This window comes from Chiloscyllium plagiosum, unplaced genomic scaffold, assembly GCF_037043375.1.
Source record: "Chiloscyllium plagiosum isolate Xiang-an unplaced genomic scaffold, Cpla_swu_hap1 HiC_scaffold_14, whole genome shotgun sequence".
Lineage (NCBI taxonomy): Eukaryota > Metazoa > Chordata > Chondrichthyes > Orectolobiformes > Hemiscylliidae > Chiloscyllium > Chiloscyllium plagiosum.
Genome location: NW_028270152.1, coordinates 1,241,338 through 1,254,134, shown reverse-complemented (window position 1 = coordinate 1,254,134; position 12,797 = coordinate 1,241,338). Strand labels below are relative to the sequence as shown.

The window sequence follows — 12,797 nt, the reverse complement described above, 5'->3', positions numbered from 1 at the left end:
TACAGAGTTCTGGGGTAATGGTAGTGTGGATCAGCAGGGGAATCTTGGTGTCTGTGTGCGTAGATCCCTGAAAGCTGCCATCCAAGCTTTTAGATTAGATTCCCTACAGTATGGAAACAGGCCCTTTGGCTCAACAAGTCCACACCGACCCTCTGAAGAGTAATGCACCCAGACCCATTCCCCTACCCTATATTTATCCCTAATGCACCTAACACTATGGGCAATTTAGCATGGCCAATTTACCTGACCTGCACATCTTTGGATTGTGGGAGGAACAAGCCTTCCTATACTCACATGACTACCCACTCATTCCAGGTATCACTAGTGAATTTATGAGCTATGCCTGATGCACTTATATCCTTCCTTTAAAATAAATGAAGTCATCATAGTTCCAGACTCTCAGGGAGAGATGATGAGTGGTGGTTTAACCTGAGGGTCACCACATCTCTTGAGAAGATTAGACCTTCATGATAAACTCAGTCAGTACATTGACCCTATGCTGTAGGTGTCACTCTGCATCACAAACCAGTCATCCAGCTAACCAACCCCCAGGCTTCCTTCAACAAGGAGACCCAATCTACAGTGTATTCAAGATGACTAATGTCCTTTCTCACTGAAAGATAGTTGCCTTTTATGATCAATTCTTCTTGTAAGTAAGGATAGCATCCCATTAGCCTTAATTATGTGCTGTACTTGCATACTCATGCATTAGAACACCTGTGTCTGCACTTAAGAATTCGGCAGTAACTCGCTATTTAAATAATATTCTGCTTTTTTATTCATCTTGCCCGAAGTAAATAACTTCATGTTTTCTGACAATATTTACCATATTCCAGGTATTGCTGATTTAACTTACAAGTTTGCATCCTCGAATCATCATATTTGCAACATATTTTCCCAATTATCTTTGTCTTCTGAAAATTTATCTATCATACCTATGATTCCTCTATCCAAGTCATTGAAGTAAATTATAAAATGTTGAAGTCCCACAATGGATCCTTTGTGGGATTCCATTTATGACATTCTGATAATCAGGCAAAAAAAAAATTTGTGCATTGTCTCTGGTTTCTGACAACCTGTTACCTAGTAGACCATTAGCTCTTACTTTGTGGAATAAAACCTTTTATGGGGAAACTTGTCAAATTCCAGGAGCAGTACATGAATAGACTTCCCCATGTCCACAGTACATTATGCTGCCTGTCTTGTTTCTTAGAGCTGCATTCATCCAGATGATGTATCGTCCAAGCCTCACTCCATTTGAAACATGGACTGCTTTTATGCCTAAGAAGTTGTGAATGGTGCTGAACACTGCAATCACCTCCACTTTTAACCTTATGGTGGAGGGAAGGTCATTGATGAAGCAGCTTCTGGGATGATGCAATGAGATTTTTGACAAAGATATTTTCACGGTGGGGCTGGTTGGGAAGTGGAGCAGATAAGGAACTGGAGATGATTCACAGCAGATCTACCATGATTTAATTGAATGGTTGAGTAGGTTTGAGGGCCAACAAGACTTATGTTCAGAATGGCAGTAAGTTGGGATCTGAATCTGTCTGCAGGTAGGTGATCTCCCTCACCACCAGACGCCTGGAGGAAGAATGCCTCATCTTCCGCCTCGGAACACTTCAACCCCAGGGCATCAATGTGGACTTCAACAGTTTCCTCACCTCACCCTAGTTTCAAACTTCCAGCTCCGCACTGTCCCCATGACCTGTCCGGACTTGTCCGACCTGCCCAGCTCCTTTCCCCCTATCCACTCCACCCTCTCCTCCCTGACCTATCACCTTCATCCCCTCCCCCACTCACCCATTGTACTCTATACTACTCTCTCCCCACCCCCACCCTCCTCTAGCTTATCTCTCCACGCTTCAGGCTCTCTGCCTTTATTCCTGATGAAGGGCTTTTGCTGCTCGTCGGATGCTGCCTGAACTGCTGTGCTCTTCCAGCACCACTAATCCTGAACCTGATGTGATGAGGGTCAGGGAGGCTGGTGCCTGGGCAGCTGGAGGGAGATGGTAGCTGCACTGGCGGGGAGCGGCCACAGGTGGCGGCAGAGGCAGCGCCGAGAAGGGACCGCTCTTGCCGCGAAGATCCTTGTCGTTAAGCCTGACCTCTGACCCGGGGCGGAGAGCAATGGCGGCGGCAGCGGTTTGGCGGGGAATTGGCACCAGACTCCGGGGAAGGTAAGGAGCTGCATTTCTGTGACGCCGGTCAGATCCTCGGGCTTTAAAATCAATGTCGGAGGAAACTTAGCAACTAACTACACAGCAAGATCCCAGCACTGACCCTCCGACAGTGCGGCACTCCCTCAGCACTGACCCTCCGACAGTGCGGCACTCTCTCAGCACTGACCCTCCGACAGTGCGGCACTCCCTCAGCACTGACCCTCCGACAGTGCGGCACTCCCTCAGCACTGACCCTCCGACAGTGCGGCACTCCCTCAGCACTGACCCTCCGACAGTGCGGCACTCCCTCAGCACTGACCCTCCGACAGTGCGGCACTCCCTCAGCACTGACCCTCCGACAGTGCGGCACTCCCTCATCACTGACTCTCCGACAGTGCGGCACTCCCTCAGCACTGACCCTCCGACAGTGCGTCACTCCCTCAGTACTGACCCTCCGACAGTGCGGCACTCCCTCAGCACTGACCCTCCGACAGTGCCCACTCCCTCAGCACTGACCCTCCGACAGTGCGGCACTCCCTCAGCACTGACCCTCCGACAGTGCGGCACTCCCTCAGCACTGACTCTCCGACAGAGCCCACTCCCTCAGCACTGACCCTCCGACAGTGCGGCACTCCCTCAGCACTGACCCGCCGACAGTGCAGCACTCCCTCAGCACTGACCCTCCGACAGTGTGGCACTCCCTCAGCACTGACCCTCCGACAGTGCCCGCTCCCTCAGCACTGACCCTCCGACAGTGCGGCACTCCCTCAGCACTGACCCTCCGACAGTGCCCGCTCCCTCAGCACTGACCCTCCGACAGTGCGGCACTCCCTCAGCACTGACCCTCCGACAGTGCGGCACTCCCTCAGCACTGACCCTCCGACAGAGCAGCACTCCCTCAGTACTGACCCTCCGACAGTGCGGCACTCCCTCAGTACTGACCCTCCGACAGTGCGGCACTCCCTCAGCACTGACCCGCCGACAGTGCAGCACTCCCTCAGCACTGACCCTCCGACAGTGTGGCACTCCCTCAGCACTGACCCTCCGACAGTGCCCGCTCCCTCAGCACTGACCCTCTGACAGTGCACCACTCCCTCAACACTGACCCTCCGACAGTGCGGCACTCCCTCAGCACTGACCCTCCGACAGTGCCCGCTCCCTCAGCACTGACCCTCTGACAGTGCGGCACTCCCTCAGCACTGACCCTCTGACAGTGCAGCACTCCCTCAGCACTGACCCTCCGACAGTGCCCGCTCCCTCAGCACTGACCCTCCGACAGTGTGGCACTCCCTCAGCACTGACCCTCCGACAGTGCCCGCTCCCTCAGCACTGACCCTCCGACAGTGCGGCACTCCCTCAGCACTGACCCTCCGACAGTGCGGCACTCCCTCAGCACTCACCCTCCGACAGTGTGAACACCTCTCTGAGTATCACTGATGTTAAAGAGCGAACGACTGATACTTATAATGGAATGCAATAACTTTACGTTTATGTAGCACCTTTTGAATAATAGAACCTACCAAGTTCATTTCTACGAGAATCGATGAACAAGGTTTGAATCTGTATCATTTCAAATCTTCAGACAGATGAACAATAGTTTTGTCAGAGAGGTCGGTGGGGGGATATTAAAGAGCGTCTGAAAGGAGGAATGTATATCTGAGGGGATTTAGGAGAGTAACTGGGCACCTTCAGTGTTGCAAGTGTCGAGATAGTTTGTGATATCTGAGGAGGCTCCCAGTTTGTGAATGAACCTGAGATTTGAATCTGTTTCTCGGCAGGCAGCCCTGTCGGGGTTACAAGATGACACCGTCAGATGATGAGCTGTACCAGCGCACCAGAGTGAACGCTCTGGAGCGGGAGTCGCTGAATACTCTCTTCGTTGATGGGTACAGCAAGCTGGGCTTCACCATCAATGGGAACCAAGTTGTTGGCCCATGTGCAGTGATCCCACAGGCATTACTTCAATGGAATGTGAGTATTGAGTTGGTTTTTGTGGAAACTTAATTTTTGATTTTCTGACAGGGTTCAGTGCCATTTATTGTGTTTCATTGGAAGTAGACAATAATATGCTTAAACCTGGCAGAGAATTAACATTAATATATCTTGATGGAAAATGTTAATGACTTTTTGAAGGAGCATGTAAGGGTGACCCTCCCCTGCTTTCAAGGCATTGACAAATATGGCTCAAAGGCAATAACGTAATCTATCAGCTGCGATCATATGAAATTGCTGAGTGATGCTTGATGGGCCGAATGGCCTCCTCCTGATCCAATTTGCTGAATTTGTGAACTTCACCTTGAACAGGAATTATTTGGCAAACCTGCACTATGACAGAGCTGTTAATCAAGTCACTCCATGGAGAGCCAGTTACAGACTTATAGAATATAAAACGTTACAGCGCAGTACAGACCCTTCAACCCTCGATGCTGCGTTGACCTGTGAAAATAATCTGATGCCCGTCTAATCTACACCGTTCCACTATTATCCATATGTATGTCCAACGCCCATTTAAATGTCCTTAACTTCAGTAAGGCACTTGATAAGGTTCCCCATTGTAGGCTCATTCAGAAGGTCAGGAGGAATGGGATACAGGGGAACTTAGCTGTCTGGATACAGAATTGGCTGGCCAACAGAAGACAGCGAGTGGTAGTAGAAGGAAAATATTCTGCCTGGAAGTCTGTGGTGAGTGGTGTTCCACAGGGCTCTGTCCTTGGGCCTCTACTGTTTGTAATTTTTATTAATGACTTGGATGAGGGGATTGAAGGATTGGTCAGCAAGTTTGCAGACGACACAAAGGTTGGAGGTATCGTTGACAGTATAGAGGGCTGTTGTAGGCTGCAGCGGGACATTGACAGGATGCAGAGATGGGCTGAGAGGTGGCAGATGGAGTTCAACCTGGATAAATGTGAGGTGACGCATTTTGGAAGGTCGAATTTGAAAGCTGAGTACAGGATTAAGGATAGGATTCTTGTCAGTGTGAAGGAACCGAGGGATCTTGGTGTGCAGGTACATAGATCCCTTAAATTGGCCACCTAAGTGGACAGGGTTGTTAAGAAAGCATATGGTGTTTTGGCTTTCATTAACAGGGGGATTGAGTTTAAGAGTGGTGAGATCTTGTTGCATTTCTATAAAACTTTGGTTAGACCGCACTTGGAATACTGCGTCCAGTTCTGGTCGCCCTATTATAGGAAAGATGTGGATGCTTTGGAGAGGGTTCAGAGGAGGTTTACCAGGATGCTGCCTGGACTGGAGGGCTTATCTTATGAAGAGAGGTTGACTGAGCTCAGACTTTTTTCATTGGCGAAGAGGAGGAGGAGAGGGGACCTAATTGAGGTACACAAGATAATGCGAGGCATAGATAGAATCGATAGCCAGAGACTATTTCCCAGGGCAGAAATGACTAACACGAGGGGTCATAGTTTTAAGCTGGTTGGAGGAAAGTATAGAGGGGATGTCAGAGGCGGGTTCTTTACACAGAGAGTTGTGAGAGCATGGAATGCGTTGCCAGCAGCAGTTGTGGAAGCAAGGTCATTGGGGGCATTTAAGAGACTCCTGGACATGCATATGGTCACAGAAATTTGAGGGTGCATACATGAGGATCAGTGGTCGGCACAACATCATGGGCTGAAGGGGCTGTTCTGTGCTGTACTGTTCTATGTTCTATTGGTGAATCTACTACTGTTGCAGGCAGGCCGGCCGTTCCATGCCCCTACTACTCTGAGTGAAGAAACTACCCTAATATCTGTCCTATATCTATCACCCCTCAATTTAAAGCTATGTCCCCTCATGTTAGCCTTCACCATCAGGGTGGAGAGTAAGAGCCTTTTTCCTATCTAACCCTCTGATTATCTTATATGTTTCACTTAAGTCACCTCTCGACCTTCTTCTCTCCAACGAAAACAGCCTCAGTTCCCTCAGCCTTTCCTCATAAGACCTTCCTTCCATACCAGGCAACTTCCTAGTAAATCTCCTCTGAACCCTTTCCAAACCTTCCGCATCCTTCCTATAATGCGGTGACCAGAACTGTAAGCAATATTTCAGGTGCGGCCTTACCAGTGTCTTGTACAGCTGCAGCATGACCTTGTATCTCCAAAACTCAATCCCCTACCAATAAACACCAACACACCATATGCCTTCTTAACAACCTTGTCAACCTGATGGCAATTTTCAGGGATTTATGCACCTGGATACCGAGATCTCTCTGCTGATCCACACTAACAAGAATTTTACCATTAGCCCAGTACTTTGCATTCCTGTTACTACTTCCGAAGTGAATCACTTTACACTTCTCCGCATTAAACTCCATTTGCCACTTCTCAGCCCAGCTGTGCAGCTTATCTATGTCCCTCTGTAACTCACAACATCCTTCAGCACTTCACAACTCTGCCTACATTAGTGACATCCACAAATTTACTAACCCATCCTTCTACGCCCACATCCAGGTCATTTATAAAAATGACAAACAGCAGTGGACCCATAACAGATCCTTGTGGTACACCACTAGTAACTAAACTCCAGGATGAATATTTCCCATCAACATTGAAAAATGTGGTGCTGGAAAAACACAGCAGGCCAGGCAGCATCCGAGGAGCAGGAGAATCTACGTTTCGGGCATAAGCCCTTCTTCAGGAAGGGCTTCCCATCAACCACCACCCTCTGTCTTCTTTCACCTAGCCAATTTCTGATCCAAACTGCTATATCACCTTCAATCCCGAAACTGCATTTTTTGTGCAATAGCCTACTGTGTGGAACCTTATCAAACGCCTTACTGAAATCCATATACATCACATCAACTGCTTTACCCTCATCCACCTGTTTTGTCAACTTCTCGAAGAACTCAATAAGGTTAGTGAGGCACAACCTACCCTTCACAAAACCATTTTGACTATGCCTAATCAAATTATTCCTTTTCAGATGATTATAAATCCTCTCTCTTATAACCTTTAACAACACCTTACCCACAACCAAATGAAGACTCACTGACCTATAATTCCAGAGTTGTCCAGACTCCCCTTCTTAAACAAGGGAATAACATTTGCTGTCCTCCAGTCTTCTGGCTTATGAAGTGCTTTGAGAGATAAGTAATGGCACAATCAACTCTAGCCTCCCAGATTACCTTGATCCACTGCAACTAGCCTACTACTTCTGAAGGGTCATTGGATCCAAACCGATAAATCTGATTTCTCTCCACAGATGCTGCTTAGACCTGCTGAGTTTTTCCAGCAATCTGTTTTTGTTGCCAACCAATTAGAGAACAGCTTCTTCCCTGCTGTTGTCAGATTTAGAACAGACCCTTCATATGTTAAAGTTGATCTTTTTCTGGACTTTCTCTGCAGCTGTAACACTATCCTGCATTGTGTTCTATTACCCTGCTGTATTTATGATTTGTCTGGTTAGCACGTGATACAATACTTTTCACTATCTTGGTACAAGTCGCAATAATGCATCAAACCAAAAGGGAACAGTGCCTCTTCACAGAGCATTTCAGAGATGCTCCTCTGAAGAGTTCCATCTGACACTAAACTTCTCTACTTGATGATCAAAACATATTCATTGATAATTGAATACTCAGCCAGTAAAATCAGTCTTTTCTCCATCATTGATACTCTAGACTGTGGTAGGGGTCATTAGTAGCCACAACCTGTTTAGTTCAGCCTCAGGGCATAACCTCAGTGGGCAGCTGTTTCAGTCTGTGAGCAGACTCATGAGACAGTGGGGGGAAGAATCAGTTAAGAATCAGATGTAAGAACTAACACTCTAATGTTTTTTTTTCCCCTCTATCTAGGTTGGCAGTTACAAAGACATCACTGAAGATAGCCTTGCTTTGTTTTATATGTTGGAACCCAAAATAGGTAAAGAATACTCAATGGAAATATTTTATCAAACCAGCAGTGCTTACTTTGTGAGGACAGATTTACAAGAACTTGATATGTGTTTTGTTTAATTTTAAAGACTAGGTATTGGGCAAGAATCAGGAACATCACCCTGTAAACATTTATATATTAGACAGATTAGGACTGTTGTGGCACAGTGGTAATGTCACTACCCCAGAGCCAGAAAGCCCAGGTTCAAGTCCCTCTTGCTCAACTGATATACTATAGTATGTCTGTCCATGTGATTGAAAATATCAACGTGGTGCTGTGGTTTAAGAAGCAGCTCACCAGCACCATCTCCAGGGCAGTTATGAATGAAAAGTAAACACTGGGAATATCAGTAATATCATAAGAATCCACTAACTGCATGTGCTGCCCTTCCTGCCTCACCAGCTAGATTCTGTTGTGTTGCAGAGATTCTGGTTTTGGGGCTAGGTGAGAGAATGCAAAGGCTGGATCCTAAATTGTTGTTGCTTATGAAGAACAAGGGAATCGCTGTGGAGGTCCAAGACACGGTGAGTGACTCAAAACAGACAAATGGCACCAGGCCATGGAGTAACCTGGAACACGTTCAGGTCTGAGTGAAAATGCTGCACTGTATTTTGCTGAGTTACAGGTCACTCCCTCACACACTGACCCTGACTGGGGTAGGGTCCCGCGTGCCCGTACACACACAGGCTCTCACTGGGACACTGGCGCCCCACACGTGCGCACACAGGCTCTCACTGGGGCACTGGCCCCACACACAGGCTCTTACTGGGACACAGTTCACACACGTTCACATTGAGGTACAGTCCCCCCGACACATGCACACACACACTGGGGTTCAGGCCCTACAAACCACATACATAGACAGAATCCCACTAGGGCACAGGTCACACCCGCATGCACACATACAGACTCCTACTGGGGTACAGGGTCCCACACGTATACACAGACAGTTGATCACTAGGGCACAGGTCCCACATGCGCGCAGACTTTCACTGGGTCAAAGGTCACCTGTGCGCACAGACACACACACAGACTTTCACTGGCTTATGGGTCCACAGGTTTCCCAGCAGGTTCCAGTTCATGATACGCTAGTGATGGTTTGGAGCTCTGAGCACTACATTATTAAAGCAGTAACGTGTGGTGCTGAGGTGATTTTGGCCTCTGCTAAAGGGAGAGATCCATCAGTGTGGGTTGTAGTTGCCAGGTCATCACGAAAGGGTCTTCATGATTGACCTTACTATGGGGTTTCTGATTTAGTTCCTGTTGTACTGACTGTTCTCTTCTTTACTCCATAGCCAAATGCCTGTGCAACCTTTAACTTCTTAACAAGTGAGAAAAGACACACAGCAGCAGCACTCATCCCCCCTCATTACCTCAGAGGAGAGCGAGAGTAATTCACGGCCGTGTTTGAGAAGCAGTTCCTTAGATTGTACAGAATAATTAAACTCTTCATGTCAGGAAAGAGCAGCAATTATTGTGACTGCATTAGTGTTATTGTTTTTTGTGCAGTTTGGGGGTGGGGAGGGTAAAGGGAAGATAGCGAAGTGGAACTAAGTCCATGGTCACTGAATGGCAGTAAAGGTTCAAGGAGCAAAATGGCCTAACCCTATATATTCTCTTTGCAAATTTGATGCTCTGTTTGGGGAAAGTTACCAAGTGGACAAACTCTCCGGGGACATTCTCATTTGAATAGTCATTTCACAGGACTAGACGGGGTTAACATGGGATTGATATGTTCCCATTAACTACTGAGTCCAGAACCTAGGGATTAGTCTCAGAAGAGAGGATAGGCAATTGAAGCCTGAGATGGGGAAGAAATCTCTTCAACCAGAGCAGTGAAGCTAGGAAATTCTCTGCCAGAAAGTTGTTAAAGTCAAAACATAACTTTTTTCAAGAGAAATTAGATATTCTAAGGGCTAAAGATCTGGAGAGAAAGTGGAGTCTCATTGCCTCTCCTTTCATTCAGCCGTCATGATGAAGTCATTTATCTGCTAGTATATTTGATTACTCTGTATGCTATGTTTTGAGACCCTATAACTGTTCATCATAAACCAACATTAGAAAGTATTTACGGGCTATCTGGCTGTGCAACTATCACAGAGCCCAATAATCTCTCATGGATGAAGACTGTCTGAGTATTGATCTGGACTGGCCAGTCTGAAACCTCTGTATCCCACAGTACTCCTATTACAACTGGCACAGGAGGGTCTGGGAGAAAAGGAGGCTTGGTGGTGGGAGGGTCACTGTGGAGGAGACTTTGTTCTTTTTTTCTCATAGAAGCCAAGCCCAGGTCAAGGAAGAAAGTGTCAGAATCAAGTCCTTTCAACCAAATGATTTTTTAATACAAGTTGTAACAGTGTCATCACAGGCTTATGTATAAAGTTCTCTGCCTGAAACAGCAGGTACTTGAGCACTTTCGATCACAATCAGAATCCTGTGTAAGACAATGAATCAGTTATCACACATCCAATAATCCAATCTGTGAAACCAATACCATGCTCTGCAAACATTTTGAACCATTCATTATTCTGCACAAAAAAGATTTTTCTCCTTAAACAGCAACACAGACATGTCTGAGCTTTGTGTTTTTCACAATCTGTTCCACAACATTTCAGAAAGTCAGTGCAAAAGCCACAGTGACAGATGCAAAGGCACCAGTCAAAGTAATAAACAGTGTTAACACACCATCCTCTGAGAGCAAACACAAACTGATGCAGTGAAATGGTCACTGAGATTCTCACTATTAAGTGCCATACTCAGTCACCACTTTAAGATTTAAAGGTGCAGATTAAATTACACCAAACAATCTCATTTCATTTTTAACAAAAATGAAACATATCTTGTAAAATTAACTGCACAAGCAGCAGAGGTATCAGACATGCAGAACCAAACAGCTATAGGGTGAATGCCAGAGGCACAGACCACTCTCCCATGGTGTTCCAATACTGAGAGGTTGAAACAAAGGTTTTTGCAAATTTGGCTGGAGGTGATTAACAAGGAACAGAATCCTGGAATGAGGCTGGGATTTCGCCAGAAGGATTTAGAAAAGTCTCTTCTCATATCTGGAAGAGAAGAAAAGAAAAATCACAGGCTCAATCTACATACTCAGTGGCTCTGTACAAACGTCTTATGAGGAAGGGTTGAGGGACTTGAGGCTGTTTTCATTGGAGAGAAGGTTGAGAGGTGACTTAATAGAGACATATAAGATAATCAGAGGGTTAGATAGGGTGGACAGTGAGAGCCTTATTCCTCAGATGATGCTAGCTACCACGAGGGGGAAAGCTTTAAATTGAGGGGTGATAAGATATAGGACAGATGTCAGAGGTAGTTTCTTTACTCAGAGTAGGGGCGTGGAACAGCCTGCCTGCAGCAGTAGTAGACTCGCCAACTTTACAGGCATTTAAATGATCATTGGATAGGCACATGGACAAGAATGGGATAGTGTAGGTTAGATAGTCTTCTGATTGTTGTGCCACCCTGTGAAACCATCGAGGGCTGAAGGGCCTATACTGCACTGTAATGTTTATTACTATCCAATCAGATACAAACATACGAACAAGGGGCAAGACAAGGCCGTTCGGTCCCTCAAGCCTGTTCCAATATTCAATAAAATAGTGGCCGATCTGATTATTCCATATTGAACCCATCCTTATAACTTTTCAGTCCCTCATTTATCAAGAATCTATCCACCGTGGTCTTAAAAATGTTCAAGAATTCCTTTCATTAACTTTTCAGAGAGAACATTTTCAAAGACTAAGACCTTTGAGAAAAAAAACTTGTTTTCTAAAGGACAGCCTTGATTTTTCAATACTGGACCCTAAGTCTAGATTTTCTCATTAGAAACATCTCCTCTCCCTCTATTCCGTCAAGGCCCCTCAAAGATCTTATATTGTTCAAATAAGTCACCTCTTATAAGACCATAAGAACAGAAGTAGATTATAGCTTGAAAGTTCCATAACAGAAGTTTGGTTAGAACCTTGCTGAAGGGATTGTTTGAAGCTGAGAACGTCTAAGCTCAATTGTGAATAGTCAAGGAAAAGGTGAACAAACTCTCAAATTCATGAACTCAGACACGGTTCAGTCAAACCAATGGATTTGATAGAGAAGAGAATTTTCTCTGGAGTTTGAGTACTATAAAGGAATAGGCTGTTGGAATAGATGGAATATTGTTATTTATCACTTTTCAAAAATCTTTAAAATTGTGTACATATAAAAATATTTATTTACATTATTTGATAATTTTTTTGTGTTTTATTGTTAAGCACATAATGCTGCAGATTGATTTGTTTTCCAGTGAGAGACCACCTTGTCAAATAAAAAAAATCTATCAAGCCAGATTTCAGTCTGAGGTCTGACTTGTCCGTTAATAACATCAGCTGAGATCATAACAGTTGGCTAAACATGATTTTCTTTTCACAAAACCATGTTGACTCTATCTAATCATTTTGAACTTATCCAAGTGCCTGGCTCTAACTTCTTTAATAATAGCTTCTAACATTTTTTAACAAGGAATATAAAGCTATGGGCCAAGTGCTGGATACAGGATTGGAATAGATATTTTTGACCATGCAAATATGATAGGTCAAATGGCCTTTTCATGTGCTGTAGATTTTGACTATTTTTCCTATGATTGGATTTGGAGGGATATGGGCCAGGTGCTGGCAGGTGGGACTAGATTGGGTTGGGATATCTGGTCAGCATGAACGGGTTGGACCGAAGGGTCTGTTTCCATGCTGTACATCTCTATGACTCTATGACATGTTAACCC

General features: G+C 45.6%; 2 protein-coding genes across 4 annotated transcripts in view; one reads left to right on the top strand and one right to left on the bottom strand.

Annotated features, from left to right (window-relative positions):
- The first annotated feature begins 1,941 nt into the window (after nucleotides 1-1,941).
- On the top strand, nucleotides 1,942-12,366 carry LOC122559113 (NADH dehydrogenase [ubiquinone] 1 alpha subcomplex assembly factor 3). The gene is made up of 5 exons (XM_043708425.2): nucleotides 1,942-2,183; nucleotides 3,944-4,136; nucleotides 7,951-8,017; nucleotides 8,453-8,553; nucleotides 9,325-12,366. The coding sequence occupies exons 1-5, from the start codon at nucleotides 2,134-2,136 to the stop codon at nucleotides 9,421-9,423; spliced, it is 510 nt and encodes a 169-aa protein (XP_043564360.1). The 5' UTR covers nucleotides 1,942-2,133; the 3' UTR covers nucleotides 9,424-12,366.
- The window catches only part of LOC122559268 (inosine-5'-monophosphate dehydrogenase 2), a 26,868-nt gene continuing 24,417 nt past the window's right edge, over nucleotides 10,347-12,797 (bottom strand). For all 3 annotated transcript variants that reach the window (XM_087994021.1, XM_087994022.1, XM_087994023.1), the window contains one exon: nucleotides 10,347-11,091. In XM_087994021.1, the coding sequence (XP_087850147.1) occupies nucleotides 11,070-11,091 (22 nt within the window). In that variant the 3' untranslated portion in view covers nucleotides 10,347-11,069. The remainder of the gene's footprint in view (nucleotides 11,092-12,797) is intronic.